Below are 21639 nucleotides of genomic sequence, written 5' to 3'. Positions count from 1 at the left end.
TGGGGATGTCTCTCTGAGGATGGAGAATCTGAACTGAGCCCTGCATGTGAGGAACGAGCCAGTCATGGTCTTAAGAGTTTGTTCTCGGCCGGGCGCGGTGGCTCAAGCCTGTAATCCCAGCACTTTGGGAGGCCAAGGCGGGTGGATCACGAGGTCAAGAGATCGAGACCATCCTGGTCAACATGGTGAAACCCCGTCTCTACTAAACATACAAAAAATTAGCTGGGCATGGTGATGCGTGCCTGTAATCCCAGCTACTCAGGAGGCTGAGGCAGGAGAATTGCCTGAACCCAGGAGGCGGAGGTTGCGGTGAGCCGAGATCGTGCCATTGCACTCCAGCCTGGGTAACGAGCGAAACTCTTGTCTCAAAAAAAAAAAAAAAAAAAAAAAAGTTTGTTCTCAGAGGAAGGAACTCTTCCACTCACGCACCTTGCGAAGTGGAAATTCATTGCTTGTCTCCAGAAAGACAATGGTATCAATTAGGCAGGAATGGTTGCTGTGGCGTTGCGGGTATTGGGGCTTAAGTATATGACGATTAAATGGTAATGTGGCTGTGTTTCCAACAAAAATTCCCAACACATCGTCTTACAGGTAGCGTGAGGACTGGAAATATTTGAAATCAGGGTTATCTTGGACTTTCCAAGGCACGTGATTACCGTAATTAACAGGCTACAGAGGGTTGGCCTGAGCCCACATTGTTGGTATGGAAACTGCTCCCAGTTCCTAAAAAGCCAAAACAGGTGAACTTCTGGAATAAAATTACTTGCCCTTTGGAACCAAATTTCTTTTCCCCAACAACATTACATGTTCTTTCCTCAGCAAAAAGTCTGGGTTTTCACATTTTTGAAGCCCTCAAAGCATTTAGCAGTCTTGGGTATACAGAAGACAGCAGGGTCCAGTGGCTCTGCCTGAAACGCGGAACCCGGTCTTGACTTTTGAGTGACTCAGCCCTCTTGGTGTCGCACTCTGGCCGGGCCTGCCAAGCGGCGGTTCTCCCTCCCGCCGCACGGGGGCGCAATGGGAAGCCGGCGCAGTGAGGAAGAGAGGCTGGAGCCGGTCTTGCGCCGGGAAGGGCGCCGCTCCCAGAATGCATCTGGCATCAACACGGCGGCGGCGGTTGCTTCTAGCAGGCTTCGGGGCGCCCAGCGGACTGGCACGCAGCCCGGGGACTCTGACGCGGGGTGCAGGTGTTGAGGGGCGACTGGAGCCATGGCGGAGTCGGCGCCTGCTCGGGTAAGAGGCTCCGGCGCGCGGGCTCGAAGGCGCGTTGGGGAAGGCGGAGCCCCCTACCCGGGGCGGAGCTTCGCGGTTTGGACGCAGCCGGGGTTTTGGTTTCCCCCGGCTGCCGCTGACGCGGGTGAACGCGGACCCTCCTCCCCGCGACCCAAGTGTTCTGCCCTTTTTTTTCCCTCCGCTTCCTTCTGCGGAGGGATTGGAGCCTCAGCGCCGTGCGCCTTTGCCCAGAAACTTCTTCGAAGCTTGTTTTATGTTGTCGGATTTGTGACCCTGCCCACACATTTTCTCTTTCGTGCCAAAAGAGATCCCTTTCCCAGGTTGGAGCAGTGACGCAGGTTGGAAACGGTCTCCGTCGCCACGAGTGAGCTCTCCAGCTGCCCCAGAGACCCCTGGACTTGCCTCTCTGCGACCACTCCTGGTTGGTCCGATGTATTGCCCGTTTCTCTCGTGCCGCGGATTGCTCTCCTGGAGTTGCGGCCACAGGTTGAAGTCAACCTGGGCTTCCTCTCTTTAGGGACGGGTGTTACCTACAGTGTAGTTGCTGCATTTTGTTTGTAGACCTGTCCAAACTCTCCTTCACTCTCCCTTCTCCGGACCTTCCCCATTCTGGGAATGTCAAGATACGGAGCTTGTCGTGGGGAGATTCCTAGCTGTGGAGTCACGAAGCGAGTTCAGCCGTAATTCAGCTCTCAGCTATCGATTTGGGTGATTTTAGGCAACCGTGTTTGCCTCCCTGGGTCTCTGTTTTGTTCTCCTAACTGTAAATCGGGAGTGTTGGAGTAGTTGCTAGATGATCTCTAAGGTTCCTTCCAGCTCTGACATTCTCATACTTTTCCAAAGTAGTGGTTAATTTAATCACACAAGAAGGTTTGCAAGGCAAAGGGCAGCTGGAACTGAATTGATTTTTAGTGAAGTGTTCCTTGGTCCAGAAAAACTTTGAGAATCATGTTAGATCTTTGTGTGAATGGAGGGCTAAGGAGAGTCTGTGGTGAAAACTTTACCGTGACCAGGATGCACTGTATTTGATTCTTGTAGCAAGTGGGTAAAGAACTAAAAACGGAGGGATTGGAAGACTTAGAGAACACAGTGTTTGCTTTCAAGGAAGTTAAGAGTTGAATTGAGAAGACAAGACACAAAGGTTTACAATATTTACTTTGTCTGACTCCTGTAAGCTAGACTGAGCGAGTCAAAGACCTGGCTTTTCCACAAGGTCTAGTTCGTGTTAGAGTCAGGCAAGAGGACTCTGCCATAGTTCTTCCTGCCAGGTCACTCCACAGTTACCTACATGTCATCAGTAGACCTTGTTAGGAAGAAGCTTTAAAGGTCCATCACAATCCAAACTATGCCTTAAATAATGTGAATTTGTCGTAGTAGAACTTACTCAAATTGTTCTGGAGCCTATTTCTATTCTCAGACGTCTCTTCAGGTGAGGATTCTGTGCCTCTCATTTGACAGGCCGAGTAGGTGCCCTGAAAACACAAGTAAAAATGCTGGAAAAACCCCCACATAAATGCATTTGAAATGTATGTTAGTAAAGAATACTTGGAGCCCCAAAACTAAGTGAAAGAGGGAACTGGAAAGTGATAGAGTTCTGAAGCCAACTTTGAGGGCAAAGTTGCTGAACATTCATCTTTGGTGTTTCTGACTCAAGGGACCTACAAAATAGAACACAAATCTTAAGAGCCTAAGACGGAAAGTCTAAGAAGCTCCCTAACCCAATCCTATGAAGCAGAGACTTCAAAGGGCAACATTCTGTGTAAGGGTGAACTGAAAGTTAAGGTCTGACCTCCAGATGATTGCAAAAAAAACCTGTTAAACCTTGGCAGTGAGAGATGGATATGAGGTGCCCCTTGAGAATTCATAGTTACCCTTATGTGAGTTTGTTACTGAATTCATACTACTTGGATGGTTCAAGGAACCTGAAGCCAAGAGTTTAAAGTAGAGCCCTCAGCTCTCTATCCAAAATAAACACTAATCTTTTCTGGAGGAATCTACATGTAACTCAGGCTTCTCATAGATAATGTGAGTTCATGATAAAAAATTACTGGCCGGGCACAGTGGCTCATGCCTGTAATTCCAGCACGTAGGGAGGCCTAGGCAAGTGGATCACTTGAGGTAAGGAGACGAGCCTGGTCAGTATGGTGAAACCCCATCTCTACTAAAAAAAGAAAAATTAGCTGGATGTGGTAGCGCACGCCTGTAATACCAGCTACTCAGGAGGCTGAGGCAGGAGAATCTTATGAACCCAGGAGGCAAATGTTGCCGTGAGCCAAGATCATGCCACTGTGCTCCAGCCTGGGCGACAGAGCAAGACTCTTGTCTCAGTAAAAATAAAATAAATAATGGACAACTCTCAACGTTTCAGATATTAGAGTTATTGGACACAGAATATAAAATAACCATGTTTAGTATATTTAAAGATTAAAAAAGGGAGGGAAAATATGAATAAAGGCAAAGAGACTATAAAGATGACCAAACAGATTTGAAAAAGAATCAAATAGAGTATCTAAGAATGGAAAATATAAGGCCGGGCGCGGTGGCTCAAGCCTGTAATCCCAGCACTTTGGGAGGCCGAGGCGGGTGGATCACGAGGTCGAGAGATCGCAACCATCCTGGTCAACATGGTGAAACCCCATCTCTACTAAAAATACAAAAAATTAGCTGGGCATGGTGGCGCGTGCCTGTAGTCCCAGCTACTCAGGAAGCTGAGGCAGGAGAATTGCCTGAACCCAGGAGGCAGAGGTTGCGGTGAGCCGAGATCACGCCATTGCACTCCAGCCTGGGTAATAAGAGTGAAACTCTGTCTCAAAAAAAAAAAAAAAAGAATGGAAAATATAATTAACATTGAGAAATCAGTAGTAAGCTTTAGTTAGCATGTTAGACATATAAAAAGGGAAATGGGCAACTGGGGTGGTGGAGCTAAATAAATTATCCAGAAAGCAGCACAGAGTTTAAAAAATGGAAAAGAAAGTAAGAGATAAGGAAGATGGAATGAGAAAGTCTAATAGTCATCTAATTAAAATTCCAGAGGGAAAACACACAGTCTGGAGTCTATATTTCTTGAGTAGCTGATGGTTGATGATATTGTAGGGCTGATACAAATACCAATACATAGAAACTCAGTGGACTCCAATCAGGACAAACAAAAAGAAATCTCTACCTAGACACATAGTGGCAAAAATGTGGAGTACAAGGCAGAGGGAGGTTTTTTTTTTTTTTTGAGGCAGAGTCTCGCAGTGTTGCCCAGGCTGTAGTGCAGTGTCGCGATCTCAGCTCACTGCAACCCCCACCTCCCGGGTTCACGTGATTCTTGGTTTCAGTCTCTCAAGTAGTTGGGATTACAGATGCACACCACCACGCCTGGCTAATTTTTTGTATTTTAGTAGAGACAAGGTTTCGCCATGTTGCCCAGGCTGGTCTCAAACTCCTGAGCTCAGGTAATACACCAGCCTCGGCTTCCCAAAGTGCTGAGATTACAGGCATGAGCCACTGTGCATGGACTTTTTTTTTTTTCTTTTTTTTTTTTTGAGACAGAGTCTTGCTCTGTTGCCCTGGCTCAAGTGCTGTGGAGCAATCTTGGCTCATTGAAACCTCTGCCTCCTGGGTTCTAAGTGATTCTCCTGCCTCAGCCTCCAGAGTAGCTGGGATTACAGGCATGTGTCACCTTGCCCAGCTAATGTTGTGTTTTTAGTAGAGATAGGGTTTCACCATGTTGACTGGACTGGTCTCAAACTTCTGATCACAGGTGATTCATCCGCCTCAACCTCCGAAAGTGCTGGGATTACAGGCATGAGCCACCGCACCTGGCCTAATGCAGAGGGCATTCTTAAAAGCAACTAGAGAAAAAAGACAGACTACCTTGAAATGAAGTACAGTAAAACTAATGGGGACCAGCTTCTCAACAGCAACCATGGGAGCCAGACAACAGGAGAATGATATTGTCAATAGGCTGAAAGAAAGTAACTATAATCCCAGAGTTTTATATGCAACAAAAATATGTTTCAGAAACAAAGATACAATGAAGACATTTTCAGACAAATTAAAAATGACAGTTTGCTACCAGTACACTTTTAGTAAAGGAAATTCTAAAAGATATACCTCAGGTAAAATGAAAATTATCCCAAATAGAAAGTAAAGTCTGAGAAGATGTGATGATGCATGAAAATGATTAAATGTGGCCGAGCATGGTGGCTCACATCTGTAATCCCAGCACTTTGGGAGGCTGAGGCGGGTGAATCACAAGGTCAGGAGTTCAAGACCAGCCTGGCCAAGATGGTGAAACCCCGTCACTACTAAAAAAAAAACAAAAAACAAAAATGAGCCGGGCGCAGTGGCAGGTGCCTGTAATCCCAGCTACTCGGGAGGTTGACGCAGGAGAATCACTTGAACCTGGGGGGTGGAAGCTGCAGTGAGCTGAGATTGCACCACTGCACTCCAGCCTGGGTGACAGTGAGACTCTTATCTGAAAAAAAAAAAGAAAAGAAAAAGAAAAGAAAAAAAAAGAAAATGGTTAAATGTAAAGAAATGACTTAATGAAACAATAACAATTTTTTGTTATGTTGAAAACAATTAATATACATGATAGCATTGATGTAAATGTTAGGAATAGATGATCAGAATTAAAGTGTTTAAAAGTCTTTGTTAAAGGGCTTTCTGTGTATGTTTTCCATAATTTCTAGGATACTTGCTAAAGACTAGAAATCGTCTGTATAACTTAAAAATTAGAAATGAGGATAATAGAACAAGAAAAAAATTAATGTAAAAGAAGGCAAGAAAGTAGAGAAGAAAGATGAAGTAAATAGTACAAAAAGGGTAAAAATAAATCAAAATGAATGAACAATTACAATAAATGTAAATGAATGAAATGTTCAAGTTAAAAGGCAGAGATTGTCAGGATGGGGGGAAAATCCAGCTAGATGGTTTAAAAGAGATACAACTAAAAGATAAAGATACAGAAACAGTTGAATATAAAAGGACATGAAAAAAATATACCAAGCAAATACTAATCAAAAGAAAGTTGGCTTAAATATATATGATATCTCTAGAGTTAGAAGGCTACTACTACTTTTGTAATGGTAAAAGACTCAATTTACCAGCTAGATACAAAATTTCTAAACCTACATGCACCTAATTATATAGCCTCAAAATATATAAAACAAAATTGACGGAACTACAATAAAGATTCACTATTATAATAGGAGACTTTAACACAACCTTAGTATTTTATCAAACAGAAAAGAATTATAAGGGTGTAGTACATCCAGTAGAACTTTCCAATATATTAGAAATGTTCTGCTCTGCACTGTTTAATACAATAGCAACTTGTCACATGTGGCTTTTGAGTACTTGAAATGCTAGTTAGTGTGATGGGAGAACTGTGTTTTTAATTTAATTTAATTTTTTTTTCGAGACAGAGTCTCACTCTGTCACTCAGGCTGGAGTGCAGTGGCGTGATCTTGGCTCACTGCAACCTCTGCTTCCAGGTTAGAGTGATTCTCCTACCTCAGCCTCCCAACTAGCTGAGATTACAGTTGTGTGCCACCACATCTGGCTAATTTTTGTATTTTTAGTAGAGACAGAGTTTCATCATGTTGGCTAGGCTGGTCTTGAACTTCTGACCTCAAGTGATCCACCTACCTTGGCCTCCCAAAGGGCTTGGGGTTACAGGCATGAGCCACTGCACCCAGCCAATTTTATTTAATTTTAACCAGCCACATGTTACTAGTGGCTATTATATTAGAAGCACAGGTATAGAAATGATTATTTTTTATCCATATATCTATCAGTATATAATATCAATGTGTAGAGACAAAATGAAAACAAAGAGAAGAGGCAAAAAAAAAACTATTAGGAATGAAAATGTGTACCTTCACATGTCTATTGGTTGATGGTGGCATGTAGACTGAGACCATAGGTAAGGCTATTGCACAGAACACCTCATGCACCCTCTTCATGTGGCTTGGGATTTCTCAAGGGATTCCAGCACCTGGCTGCCTGTGATTTGCCTCACTTGACAGAGAGTGGAGCAGAGACACATTCTCCATGCCCTACCCTCCTTTAATTGCAGATTCATGTGGAAAGTAGATGATGATGTCTTCAGCCACTAAATTTGGGGATTATTTGTCATAGGAGTGGATGATTGGAATAGATACCTACATTGAAAGATATTAAGAATGGAGTCTCAAAAGTCTGGGCATGGTGGCCCATGCCTGCAATCCTAGAACTTTGGGAGGTTGAGGTGGGCGGATCATTTGAGGTCAAGTTTGAGACCAGCCTGGCCAACATAGTGAAACCCTGTCTCTACTAAAAATACAAAAAAATTAACCAGGCGTGGTGGCATACACCTATAATCCCAGCTACTTGGGAGACTGAGGCAGGAGAATCGCTTGAACCTGGGAGACAGAGGTTGCAGTAAGCTCTGCACTCCAGCCTGCAGTCTGGGCGACAGAGCAAGAGACTCCATCTCAAAAAAAAAAAAAAAAAAGATTCACATACTGTGTTTATGAATTGAAACATTTTATCTTAAAGATGTCACTTCTCTGTTAGGTGGGGTGACTCATGCCTGTAATACCAGCACTTTTGGTGGTTGAGGCAGGAGGCTTGCTGGAGCCCAGGAGTTCGCATTTGCAGTCACGTATAATTGCGTCACTGCCCTCTAGCCTGGGCCACAGAGTGAGACCGACCGTGTCTTTATTTATTTATTTGAGACTTGAGACAGAATCTCTCTCTGTCACTGGAGGTAAGTGGTGTGATCATGGCTCACTGCAGCCTCAATCTCCTGGGCTCAAGCAATCCTCCCACTTTAGTTTCCTGAGTGGCTGGAACTATAGGCACATATCATCATGCCTGGCTAATTTTCTTGTCTTTTTGTAGTGATGAGATTTCACATCACTACAAAAGAGATCTTTCATCTTGCCCAGGCTGGTCTTGAACTCTTGGGCCCAAGCTATCCTCCCTGCTCAGCCTCCCAAAGTGCTGGGATTACAGAACGTGAGCCACTGTGCCCAGCCATAGATTCCCCAAGTGGGATTGCTAGGTAAAAGGGTTTTTAATGACTTGAAATTTTTCTTCCCCTATGAGTGCGTAGTATTTTTCATTCCTTCTAGGAGTGTTATGAGTGTCAGTTTACTACATTATAGTCAGCTCTGAATGTTATTCTTTGTCTCTGTTTCATGGAGGTGAAAGTGGTTTCACTTAGTTATGTTTGGATTCCTGATTGTAAGGTGGTTGTGTTTTCATTTGTTTATTGACTGCCTGTATTCCCACTTTCATGAATGATTTATAGTCTGCAGTTTTATTTTGGGGTTATTTATCTTTTTCCACTTTATATTCTGTTTGCAAATATTCTCTCCTTGTTTTTAGACTTTGTTTATTGTATCTTTTATTACAGCTAGCATTTTCTCCTTGCTTGACATTCTAAGACCCGTTTATTAAGGTACCATTTACAGTAAAATTTACTCTTTAAGCACATAGTTCAACAAATTTTGACAAATGTGTAGCCAGCATATTACCAAGATAGAGAATATTTCCATCATCCAAAAAAGTTATTTCATATCCCTTTATAATCAGTCTTTTTCTCCTAACCCTAGGTTTTGGCAACCACTGATCTGCTTTCTGTTCTATAGTTTGCCTTTTTCCAAACGTGTAAATGAAACACAAAGGTAGCCTTTTGTGTCAGAATTCTTTTTTTATTTTTATTTTTTTGAGATGAAGTTTCCCTCTTGTTGCCCAGGCTGGAGTGCAGTGATGTGATCCTGGCTCACTGCATCCTCTGCCTCCTGGGTTCAATAGATTCTCCTGCCTTAGCCTCCAGAGTAGCTGGGATCACAGGCATGCGCCACCACGCCCAGCTACTTTTGTATTTTTAGTAAAGACAGGGATTTTCCATGTCGGTCAGGCTGGTCTCCAACTCTTGACCTCAGGTGATCTGCCTGCCTTGGCCTAAGAAAGTGCTGGGATTACAGGCGTGAGTGACTGTACCTGGCCTTTTTTTTTTTTTTTTAAAGTGGTCTCACTCTGTCACTCAGGGTGGTGTGCAGTGGTGCGATCATGGCTCACTGCAACCTTGAACTCCAGGGCTCAAGTAATCCTCCCATCCTCAGCCTCCCAAGTAGCTGGGACTACAGGCATATGCTGTCACACCTGGCTCATTTTAAAAAGTTTGTGGAGGTAGGCATCTCACTTTATTGCCCAGGCTGGTCTCGAACTCCTGGGCTCAAGTGATCTTCCCATTTCGGCCTCCCAAAGTGTTGGGATTATAGGTATGAGCCACTGTGCCTGACCTGTGTCTGATTCCCATCACTTAGCATGTTGTTATACATGTCATTGATTTTGGTTCCTTTTTATTGCATAACAGTAGACTTGGTAGGCGAAAGAGTAGTCTACTACTAAGTAGTAGGCTTAGTAGTCTACTAAGCTATATATATATAATACACTAAACATATAATATGCCATATAATAAAGTCTGTTATAGTGTATCAGTTTCCTAGGGCTGGTGTAACAAACTGAGAAGCTTAAATAACAGAAATTTATTATCTCACAGTTGTGGAGGTTAGGAGTCTGAAATCAGGATGTTTGCAGGGTTGGTTCCTTACGAGGTTTGTTCTTCTCTCCTGGCTTCTGGTGGTGCCATGTGTTTTCTTGGTTTGTGGCAGCATGACTCCAGTCTCTGCCTTAATCTTGACATGGCCATTGTCTTAGCCTATTATGTATTGGTGTAACAGAATACCTGAGGCTAGGTAATTCATGAAGAAAAGAAGTTTGCTCATGCCTGTAATCCCAGCACTCTGGGAGGCCAAGGTGAGTGGAGCACCTGAGGTCGGGAGTTCAAGACCAGCCTGACCAACATAGTGAAACCCTGTCTCTACTAAAAAATATACAGAATTAGCTGGGTGTAGTGGCGCATGCCAGTAATCCCAGCTACTCGGGAGGCGGAGGCACGAGAATTGCTAGAACCTGGGCGGCAGACATTGTGGTGAGCCGAGATCGCACCATTGCACTCCAGCCTGGGCAACAAGAGTGAAACTCCGTCTTAAAAAGAAGATTTATTGGGCTTACAGTTCTAGTGGCTGGAAAGTTCAAGATTGGACAGCTGTATCTGGTGAGGGCCTCAAGCTGCTTAAACTCGTGGCAGAAAATGGAAGGGGAGCAGGTATGTGTAGAGATCACATGGTGACAGAGGAGGCAAGAGAGAGAACCAAGGAAGTCAGACTGTTTAACAACCCACTCTAGTGGTAACTAATTCATTCCTGCCAACGACAGCTCACCCCTGTGGGAGCGCATTATTTATGAGGGATCTGCCCTCATGACCCAAATACCTCCCACTAGGCTTCACCTCCCAACACTGCTACTTTGGGAATGCAGTTTCAACATGGGGCTTGGTGAGGACAAACCATAGTGGATACCTTCTTGCTGTGTGAGTCTGCACGTTGTCTTTCCTCTGTGTGTGTCTCTGCATCTAAAGGTCCCCTATTTTAAGGACATCAGTCATTGGATTAAGGCCCACCCTAATGACCTCATTTTAAACTGATTTCCCTTGGAAATACCTTATTTCCAAGTAAGGTCACATCCTGAGGTACTGAGGATTAGGGGTTTATTGTATTATTTTGAGGAGACATAATTTAACCCATAATATTAGATGGATCACAATTCTTTTATCCATTCACTGGTTGGTGAACATTTGAAATGTTCCCATCATGCTAGATAATTCAAAACAGAAGAAAAGAAGAAACTTAGTTTAGCCATTGTTTTTAACCTTTTACTATGTGGAGGAGGAGGGGGATCAATCCTTTGAACAGATTCTGACCTATGTTCCTGTCAGGAAAAAGTACTAGTAAGCACAGAATGCTGGGCCACAGAAAGGAAAGAGGAGACTCCCAGACTTAACCGCAAAAGCAAAACAAACATGATGGCATGCATTTATCCAGTTTAATGTTTTGTTTTGTTTTACTTGCATTTGTCTTTTATATTGAACTTTTAATCTTTTGTGGGAGGATGTATTTAAGCTTTTGTCCCATGTGTTCCACGATGAATTAACTGACTTAGTAACTAGAGTAGGTCATGGCCAAACTGAAATGTTCAGTGTTGCCCCAGTCAGTTTCCTTTTGTCCCATGTTTCTCTTGCCCACGACCCCTGGCCCCAGCAGCTCTTTCAGAGATACTTCCTCTCAGTGTCTTGGTCTTGGTGGCCTCACTGTGGTTAGAGAAGCAGCCTTGAATAAAGTGTGCACCATGAAAGAATATGAGGTTTGTAGAGGGGCTAGGACTGACGTGAACGTGCAGGGAGACAGCGGGGACAGCTTGGGGAAGACTTCCCCAGTGTTGGTTTCATGAATTGTAGCTTCAATGACAGCAATTTTCCTACTGTCAGAGACAGCTCATTAAAGTGAAAATTATAAGGAAAATGTCAGTAGACTTAGTCATATCATTTCAGTAAATATCTTTTAAGTATTTATTCACCATCCCAGCTGCTAGCATGCAAAAATGAATGAATTAGGTCTCGTAGGTCCTGCTAAGGAATTTTGTCTCTATTGTGGGGAGCCATTGAAAGGTTTTCAAATGGGTGACGTGATCAACTATGAAGTCTGGCAGGGATGTGGAGGCAAGATGAGATGTAAGTGACATCTTTTATCATATTGTCCGAAACATTAAATAAAAATAGGTTTAAAAATGAACACTGATACAGGAGTCTCAGAATATGCTAAGCATAAAGCATAGATAACAAAACATACACACTATAATTTCACTTTTGTTCAAAAAAATAAACTAAAACATAAGAAAACCTTATAGGAAATATACCAAAATTCAAGCAGCTTTTTTTTTTTTTTTTTTTTTGGAGACAGGGTCTTCCTCTGTTACCCAGGCTGGAGTGCAGTGGCACGACCTTGGCTCACTGCCGCCTCAACCTCCTCCTGGGCTCAAGCCATCCTCCCACCTTAGCCCCCAAGTACCTGGGACCACAGGCATGTACCACCATGCTGGCTAATTTTTTGTATTTTTTTGGAGAGACAAGGTTTGCCTTGTTGGCCAGGCTGCTGTCAAACTCTTTTTTTTTTTTAACTTTTTGAATGGTTTTATTTTATGTGCAAATAATGAACAGATGTTGTACCCATAAATTCTACTTTCCAAAAACAGGAGCTTTTTAAAAGAAAACCACATAACTTTTAAAAGGCATTGGGATTCCTCTGCTTCTACATCATTGGTAGGCTAGAAAAATAAAGTTTGTTCTACTAGGAATCACAAGTTGGAACTGAGTATTCTCCAAAGTGGAAATTCTAGAGTGTAGTGTCACTCCAGGCAAAGATTATTCAGTTCTCATCCCCAACATCCAAAACTACCTATGAGAAGGGTTAAACCAGGTCAAAACAGTCCAGCACAATTCGGCTTCATCAAACAATATCATTATGCTCTTCTGAGATGCAAATAAACCAAAACAGGAAATACTAAAATCAAAATAGTATTTGACACTGTCAAACAAATTGTTACTTCCTTGTCATATCCCCTCTTCTATAACATTAATAAAGGGAGTATTTTACTGCAAAGAATATTTTATTTTATACATCACTAACCATGAATTTTTGCCATTACTTATTATACAAAGGCTACCCTGTGCCATTATCCAAATGGAATAAGCATTTTACATCCACAGTTCACTTCTACAGTTATAAGCAGAATTTTCATGATTTACATAAGTACATCTGTCGGTGAAGATTTAACACTGAGATGCAATGTAACATCAGTAATATCTGATGTTTTATAGACGGCAATGTAGAAAAGATATATTTTAATCACTTTTCATTTAAGTGACCTTATGTAAAAAATAAACTAATAATTTAGCAGTTCCAAGTGTCCAAAGGGCATTTTCAAATGCACATAAAAGAAATGGTTACAGAGATTTTTAAGAAGCATCTTCCATATCCACATCCTCTTGCAACTGCTGTACCATTTTCTCTTCCAAATGCTTCCCTTTGCCTGCAAGAGGGGCTCGGATGAGATGGATGTTTTGCTTGACTTCTTTGATATCCTGAACTTTCTGTAGCTCTTTATTTTTCTTCAGTCTGTTCATTATAAATTTAGCTTGGCGTTTCTGTTTGATCTCTTCAACTCTCTTCATTGCATCAATAATTTTATTCCATAGCTCTCGCTGGTATTTGATAGGTTCATTTCTACAGGCTTTTCAAATTCAAATGAATTATCCACTGTAAGCTCTTTACCAGCTGCTTTCCGGAATGCTTTGGTCCACCTAACTTTGTGAGGATTGCGCTTCTTTTTAAAGTTTTTATGACATTTAGATTTACAAAATCTGAACACCTTGCAATCGTTGCGTATGAACATCATCCCGTGGCCAGGGTAGATGGGCCCGGAACAGAAATAACACTTCTTGATACGCATGTTGAACCCGCGTGGGTCCCCACTGACCAAACGCCAAGCTTCGGAGGAAGTCTGGTGTCAAACTCTTGAGCTAAAGTGATTCAGCTGCCTTGGCCTCCCAAAATGCTGGAATTACAGATGTGAACAACTGCGCCTAGCCCTAACAGCTTATTTCTGTGTGAGAATACTTTGTGTAGTATTTTGTTTCTGTTCTTTGGCATTTTCCCAACATCATCATTAATACAATGTCTACATGTAATTTTTAGTATCAATAAAAGACATACTTTTTTTGTTAAAGAAGAAACTAGATAGCTTTGAGCACGGATACACTTGAATGTTGCTTTCTTTACTTGATGTCTGGAAGTGACATTGTCTGACTCTGTGTCTTTGATCGTTCAGCACAGGAGAAAACGACGCTCCACACCTTTAACTTCTTCCACACTTCCTTCACAAGCAACAGAGAAAAGCTCCTATTTTCAGACCACCGAGATCTCACTGTGGACGGTAGTGGCTGCTATTCAGGCTGTGGAGAAGAAGATGGAGTCCCAGGCTGCCCGGCTACAGAGCCTGGAGGGACGCACGGGGACAGCTGAGAAGAAGCTGGCTGACTACGAGAAGATGGCTGTGGAGTTCGGGAACCAGCTGGAGGGCAAGTGGGCCGTGCTGGGGACCCTGCTGCAGGAGTACGGGCTGCTGCAGAGGCGGCTGGAGAACGTGGAGAACCTGCTGCGCAATAGGAACTTCTGGATCCTGCGGTTGCCCCCGGGCAGCAAGGGGGAGGCCCCCAAGGTAGTCTCATTGAGAATTAAAAGTTAGGAGAGAAGGGGGAGCCCAGCCCTTTAATATCTAAGGACCTCAGTTGCTGACTCTTCTGTCATAACTGTGAGTAGAGGCACTCACGGTGTGCCATTGGTGATTCCAGGTGTCCAGGTCCCTGGAGAATGATGGCGTCTGTTTCACTGAGCAGGAATGGGAGAATCTGGAGGATTGGCAGAAGGAGCTCTACAGAAACGTGATGGAGAGTAACTATGAGACACTGGTCTCTCTGAGTGAGTAGCACTTTTCTCCTTAGAATTCTGTCTCAGACATACTATGATTCCTAGCCAGTAGCTTGTGATTCAGACTACACCTGTGGCCCTTGTGGCTGTGGATCCACAAGAGCCATGTGTTGTTGGCTTGCACAGGTGGAGAAATGGAAGTCTCTAGGTCTTCCCATTTACAGAGACTTTTGGAAAGCTCTCAGCATTGTGCCTTTTGTGTTTCTTTTCTGTGGTCACATAGTCTATTGACAGTGTTTTCTTTTTCTCTTTTCTTTTCTTTTTCTTCTTTCTTTCAAGGTGGAATCTTGCTCTGTCACCCAGGCTGGAGTGCAATGGCATGATCTTGGCTTACTGCAACAACCTCCACCTCCTAGGTTCAAGTGATTCTCCTGGCTCAGCCTCCTGAATAGCTGGGGTTACGGGCATGCCACACCACACCTGGCTAATTTTTTTGTGATTTTTGGTAGAGATGGGGTGTCACCATGTTGGCCAGGCTGGTCTTAAACTCCTGGCTTTAAGTGATCTGTCCGCCTCAGCCTCCCAAAGTGTTGGGATTACAGGCGTGAGCCACTGTGGCTGGCAATAGTATTTTCTAAAAATAAGGTGTTACATTCACTACAGTGTGATATGGCTAGGGTTCCTCATGCCACTTTTAAATTTATTTTGTCATTTTTTTTTTGAGTCTGTCACCTAGGCTGGAGTTCAGTGGCATGATCTTGGCTCACTGCAGCCTTGACAGCCTGGGCTCAAATGATCCCCCACCTCAGCTTCCCAAGTAGCTGGGATTACAGGCACATACCACTGTGCCTGACAAATTTTTAAATTTTTTGTAGAGACGTAGGTCTCACTATGTTGCTCAGGCTGGTCTTGAACTCCTGGGCTCAAGTGATCCACCGCCTTGGCCTCCCAAAGTATGGGAATTAAAGGCGTGAGCCACTGTACCTGGCCCCTTATGCTGTTTTTAATATTTAAGACTACTTGAGATAGGTGTGGTAGCTCACATCTGTAATCCGAACACTTTGGGAGGCCGAGGTGGGAGGATAGCTTGAGGCTAGGAGTTCGAAACCAGCCTGGACAACATAGTGAGATCTCTGTTGCTTTAAAAAAAAAAAAAAAAAAAAAAAGATGATTTGACAAGAAAGTCTGTGTTACCTTGGATGAGGCAGGCAGCACAGGCTGATCAAAAGCTTTAAAGCTTTTTCTTGATTTTCTTGGCATTTGGCCAGAATTAAAGCTGGTCATTGTGGTCTCAATGATTATTTGTTATTGATTAGAAGTGCTGCTTAATAGGTATACATTTTTTTTTTTTTTTTTTTTTGAGATGGAGTTTTGCTTTTGTTGCCCCGACTGGAGTGCAGTGGTACAATTTCAGCTCACTGCAACCTCTGCCTCCTGGGTTCAAGCAATTCTCCTGCCTCAGCTTCCCGAGATTACAGGTGCCCGTCACCACGCCCAGCTAATTTTTTTTTTTTTTTGTATTTTTAATAGAGATGGAGTTTCACCATATTGGCCAGGCTAGTCTTGAACTCCTGACCTCAGGTGATCTACCCCCGCCTCGGCCTCCCAAAGTGCTGGGATCACTGGCATGAGCCACCGTGTCTGGCCAGATATAAATCTTTATATGCAAAATGTTACCTATTACATAATAAATGCATTTTGTTTCGTAGACAAAGTCTTTTAAAACCTAGCTATATAGAGAAGTGTCAAGAAGGCCATGTGGCTGGGCATGGTGGTTCATGCCTGTAATCCCAGCATTTTGGGAGGCCGAGGTGGGTGGATCAGGAGGTCAAGAGATTGAGACCATCCTGGCCAACATGGTGAAACCCCATCTCTACTAAAAATACAAAAATTAGCTGATTGTGATGGTATGCATCTGTAGTCCCAGCTACTCTGGGGCTGAGGCAGGAGAATTGCTTGAATCTGGGAGTCGGAGGTTGCAGTGAGATGAGATCACACCACTGCACTCCATCCTGGTGACAGAGCAAGACTTTTACCTGAAAAAACAAACAAAGAAAAAAACCAAACAAAAAACGAAGGCCGTTGTACCTAGAGCAGAGTAAGAAGTAAAGGAAGTAGAAAATGGGCCAGAAAGTGACCTTGTGAGCTTGGTTGGGTCTCATGCTCTAATTGTGACTATTTCCTTGTCTGTCCCAGTGCCCATCTTACCTTGCAGTGCTTTAGCAAGGATGAAATTAGATCCCCTGAAAGGAAGCATTGGCAAGACTTAAGCTGCACGCGTATGGAGAGGCAGTGGTGGGTGGTGGTGCTGTTGAGGGCAGCGGTGGCTCTGTAGCCTGCCTGCCTGCGCCACAGACCCTTTAAAGGAGGAGCACTGGAGGCAGCAGCCAGCCAAATGAGTCATTAGGATTGGCCAGAATTTTATAATTGTCCCAAACTGCTAGGGGAAACTGACAAGAACAGTAGCCTTTGAATCTGTTGAAGTTTCAGCATTTCCTCCCTGCCATTGATCACCTTGGTCATTGGCAGCTGATCAGTGTGCAGTGAGCTTTTGCTCTCTCCTCGGCTCACACTGTGCTGTTTCCCACCCAGAGGTCCTTGGCCAGCCAGAGGGAGAAGCAGAGTTGGGTACAGAGATGCTGGGTGACTTGGAGGAGGAAGGTCCTGGTGGTGCCCACCCAGGTGAGTGACGTATTCTGGAATATTCTGTTCCCCTCCCGTAGCCCTCTGCAGCCTAGAGTGAGCTTTCCCACTGCTGAACTGTCAGATGCTGACTTGGTAACTTCATCTGGCATTTGTTCGTTCTGGACTCCTTTATGATTGTCGTTAGTTCAGCTGTTATATGTGCCTCAACTCCTACCACCCTCTGGGGGCTTTAAGACTAACGCCACATCACTCTTCTTCATGCCCTACACAGTAGACCACCATACTAGGCTGTAGTCAAAACCTGCTGGAGATTGAGCTTGGGCACGTCAGAGCTTCAGGAGGGAAGACAGTGCAGGAAAAGCGCTTGTCAGTGGGTCATTTGGGAGATTATGGAGGAAGAACAGAGCTGGATACATGAATTTTTAAGCTGCAGGTTTAGTTTGTCTTTAGTCATTCATATTTGTTATTTTAACACTCTTAATTTAGTATAGTTGTTACAGTGTATTCTGTCATTTTCACAGGGATTAAATAAAAATTCGTAGACAAGCCTGGAGAACTGTCATTTACAGTATTGTTTTATAAGAGTAATACATTCATATTTCTAGTCAACATTGGAAAAACTATACATGAATATAGTTTTATGTAAGTCTTGGAATCTAGCCAGTGTCATCCTCCTCCTTGTTGTGCCAATTCACTTATTCCTGGGGTGCTTCTGAAATTCACAGATGTTTGCTCCTGAAGAAACCAAAGGTACTAAAATGTGATCTTTTTTGTTGATCTTCTTCCTGTTTGCAGCAGGTGGGGTCATGATCAAACAGGAGCTACAGTATACACAGGAAGGCTCTGCAGATCTTCCTGGTGAGTTCTCGTGCATTGCTGAAGAGCAGGCTTTCCTGAGCCCGGAGCAGACTGAGCTCTGGGGTGGTCAGGGCGGTTCTGTCCTCTTGGAAACAAGTCCTGGGGCCTCGACTCTGGAGGAGCCTGTTGGTAGTAGAGATCCTAGCAGCGGCAGAACCATGGGCTGCCCGAAGCAGAAATCTCATAGGCAGGTACAGCTGGGCCAGGAATGTGGGCAGGGCCTGAAGCTGAAAAAGGACACTTCCCGCCCCTACGCATGTTCTGAGTGTGAGATCACCTTCCGCTATAAGCAACAGCTGGCCACACATCTACGCAGCCACTCAGGGTGGGAGTCTTGTACACCTGAGGAGCCAGTGGAGAGCCTTAGGTCCAGGCCACGGCTGAAACCACAGACCAAAAAGGCCAAGCTGCATCAGTGTGACGTGTGCCTGAGGAGCTTCAGCTGCAGGGTGAGCCTGGTGACCCATCAGCGTTGCCACCTGCAGGAGGGGCCCAGTGCCAGTCAGCATGTCCAGGAGAGGTTCTCACCCAACAGTCTGGTTGCCCTGCCTGGCCACATCCCTTGGAGGAAAAGCCGGAGTTCCCTCATCTGTGGTTACTGTGGCAAGAGCTTCAGTCACCCATCTGATCTGGTGCGGCACCAGCGCATCCACACGGGCGAGCGGCCCTATAGCTGCACCGAGTGCGAGAAGAGCTTTGTCCAGAAGCAGCACCTCCTGCAGCACCAGAAGATCCACCAGCGGGAGCGGGGCGGGGAGCCCGGAAGGCCCAATGGCCTGCTTTAAGGGTGCAGCCCCTCGCCCGTCCGGGGGGCGGAGGGGGGTGGCATTGGTCCCCCCGAAGAGACTGCAGAGTCAGGAACTGACTTCTTCCTGAGGGCAGTTGTGTCTGATTTGCCTTCCCTTGTTCCAGTACCAAGCCAAGCCCAGAGGCTGTCCTAAAAACCCTGTGGAAGAAGAGTCCAGGCCAGGTCTTTACCTTGCTGCTGAGTTTGCTGTTTCTTGGCACCTTCAGACCTCTGGTTTTCTCATTCATGCTGATACTTGTGGGCTGGGGTTGGTGTTCTGACCCCATAGGGACTGGTGGCTGGTTCCAGGGCTTGTCCTGGCATTTCATGTCTTCCCACAGGGTTGAGTCGGGTCATAGGGGTGAGCAGCTGCCTGGAAGAGTTCTGGGAAGTGTAACCCTCCATTTTTTCTTGTTTTGTAATCTCTGTTAATAACAAGTAGAAGTAATAATTTAAATGAACTGCTTACCCTGCTCTGAAGAACCTTTTTTGGAATTAGATTTTAGTTGATTTTTTAAAGAACACAGCCCGACACTTGTTTTTTACATTTTAAGAGTTGTAGAAGTTGTTCCTAACTTGGGGACTGGGCCTACCCTCTAGGAGGGAATTGTTAATGGGGCTCTTTTAGCCCACCGATGCTTACTTAGGCCAGAAGCAGGGGACACAGTGCTAGGTTCCCTTGTGGGGTGCTTGTCTCAAAAGGACCAAGAGGAAAAGAGTCGGAGGGATAGACACCGCAGCCCCTGCTGAGAAGAAAGATTCCAGTCAAGCGGCCGATGGTGTGGCTGTGGTCTGGGACTTGCAGTGTCTCGGCATGCGCCTCTCCTCTTCCCACCTCCTCCTGGCTGTGTGCTGCAGCCTCCCAGAGTAGAGGACTACTTTGTTAAGGTTGTTCACCTTGTACCAGTGGTTGAGTTTGTTCCTATTATACCAATCCTTACTTGAGGTGGTTCAGATTATAGTTTCCAAAATCATTCTGGGATTGACTATTCCAGAGAAGGTAGAGAAAAAGCACACAGATGCTTGTCTCAGGAGTGTTGAATGTGTGCCCCGCTGCTGTCTGGGGGGATGGGAGTGGGCTCTGGGGTCATTTGTGAACATCCCCTTGGATGAATTGCAGTTGCCTAGAATAAAACTTGTACTAGAAAAAAAAAAAAAAAAAAGGTTCATACTAGATGTTTTTCTCCGTTTGTCGAAACACTCTCCTGGGGCCAAGTTGGAGAAGAGGCACCTGACCTGCAGTGATGACAGGGAAGGACTGATGGCACAGCCTAACTTGCAGTTTTATTAAACCTAGGCCAGAAGACAAGAATATTCATTGGTCAGAATATTCAGGGGACCATACTTATGATGGCAGAGAGCTGGAGACAGTCTGGGTGATGGCTATTGGAAGTAGAAAGAGTAGGTGGAATGTGGGTACACCAGGGAGTGCCAGGCAGCTGTTAGGAACATTGGCTTAGATATATGTGTAGCCATCTGGATCCACTGAAATACCATGCTGAGGGGAAAAGGTAAGAAACTGAGATCTATAATATAACATCATTTATATAAATTAAAAACGCATGCACACAAAACATTTTGTAAGAACACATTAGACCGAAGGTGACATGTCAAAGACATTACAGTTTTCCATGGGGAGGGTGAACAAATAAATAGAAAGAATCTTTGCTCGCTATAAGGCAGAGGTCCCTAACCTTTTTTGGCACCAGGACTGGTTTCGTGGAAGACAATTTTTCCATGGACAGTAGGGGATGGGATGGTTTTGGAGTAAAACTGATCATCAGGCATTAGATTCTCATAAGGAATGCACAACCTAGATCCCTTGCATGCATAGTTCACTATAGGGTTCATTCTCCTATGGGAATCTAATGCTGCTGCTGATCTGACAGGAGGCAGAGCTCACCTGCTGTGTGGCCTGGTTCCTGACAGTCCACAGACCAGTACTGATCATAGCCCGGGGGTTGGGGCCCCCTGCTATAAGGTATGGGATTTTCTTGTTACAGAAACTGAATGTGGAGGCAGTCATCGTAGGGCTGGCACTGTGCAAGGTGGTAGCTTCATCAGGAAAACCTTCGGAGTTCCTTTCCTGTTTCTTCTGCAGTCTTTCCTTATCCTTAAGCCTTTGCCTTACAGATAACCCCTCTGTCCATCCCGTCCTTAGTTATTCTTACTTCCTGGTTGTTGAGCTTTTTAATGTGACCAACCTTGGGCCTTGCATAGTGGGGAAAAGCGAAGCACAGAATATGGTCCTACTTCTCCAATAAAGTTACGTTTTCCTTGAGGCTTGGAAATGTATCAAGCAATTGGACTCCTGCTGACACTTGTTGAATACTTGTGTGCTAGGCACTATTTATTTCCATGAAAACAAATCCTCATGCAGTTTTGCTTGGTGAGTATGATTTTACCTCGTTTGCCATATGAGATGTGGGAGGAGACTTGAGAAGTGAAGTAAGATGGCAGAGGTGATGTAAACCCAGGCTATCTTGCTTCAGAACCACTCGGCTGTGGGGTGCTATTGCTTCTGCAGTAAGAACTCAGTGCCAAAGCTGGATTCTATGTCCCGAAGTGTGGGCTCTGCTGGTGGCAGCAGCATCCCCTGGGAGTGTGATGGTGCAGACTCCGGCTCCACTCTAGACCCCCGAATCATAATCAGTGTCTCAACGAGCTCTCCAGGTGATTCTGTGCATGCAGAGGCACTGTCCTAAGGAACACGAAAGATTCGCCTCTTTTTGCCTGCTTCTGCCA

The 21639-nt window shown here is 44.6% G+C and overlaps 1 protein-coding gene and 1 pseudogene across 2 annotated transcripts; one reads left to right on the top strand and one right to left on the bottom strand.

Moving 5' to 3' along the window:
- The first annotated feature begins 1084 nt into the window (after positions 1 to 1084).
- LOC105711072 (zinc finger protein 212) lies at positions 1085 to 19360 on the top strand. Of its 2 annotated transcripts, none has more exons than XM_012443665.2 (5): positions 1085 to 1233; positions 14005 to 14394; positions 14528 to 14654; positions 17196 to 17285; positions 18045 to 19360. In XM_012443665.2, exons 1-5 carry the CDS (start codon positions 1210 to 1212, stop codon positions 18890 to 18892), a joined length of 1479 nt encoding a protein of 492 aa, XP_012299088.2. In that variant the 5' UTR covers positions 1085 to 1209; the 3' UTR covers positions 18893 to 19360. The 2 variants fall into 2 exon arrangements, with proteins under 2 accessions (XP_012299088.2, XP_012299091.2); XM_012443668.2 differs by having other exon boundaries at positions 1145 to 1233; positions 18048 to 19360.
- Positions 13003 to 13672, bottom strand: LOC105711090 (probable ribosome biogenesis protein RLP24; annotated as a pseudogene).
- Positions 19361 to 21639: the final 2279 nt, after the last annotated feature.

The sequence above is a fragment of the Aotus nancymaae genome, unplaced genomic scaffold, assembly GCF_030222135.1.
Source record: "Aotus nancymaae isolate 86718 unplaced genomic scaffold, 86718_ANA_hifiasm-v0.15.2.pri h1tg000002l, whole genome shotgun sequence".
NCBI lineage: Eukaryota > Metazoa > Chordata > Mammalia > Primates > Aotidae > Aotus > Aotus nancymaae.
Note: the sequence above shows the minus strand (reverse complement) of the source record. Positions and strands in the feature narration are given on the sequence as shown.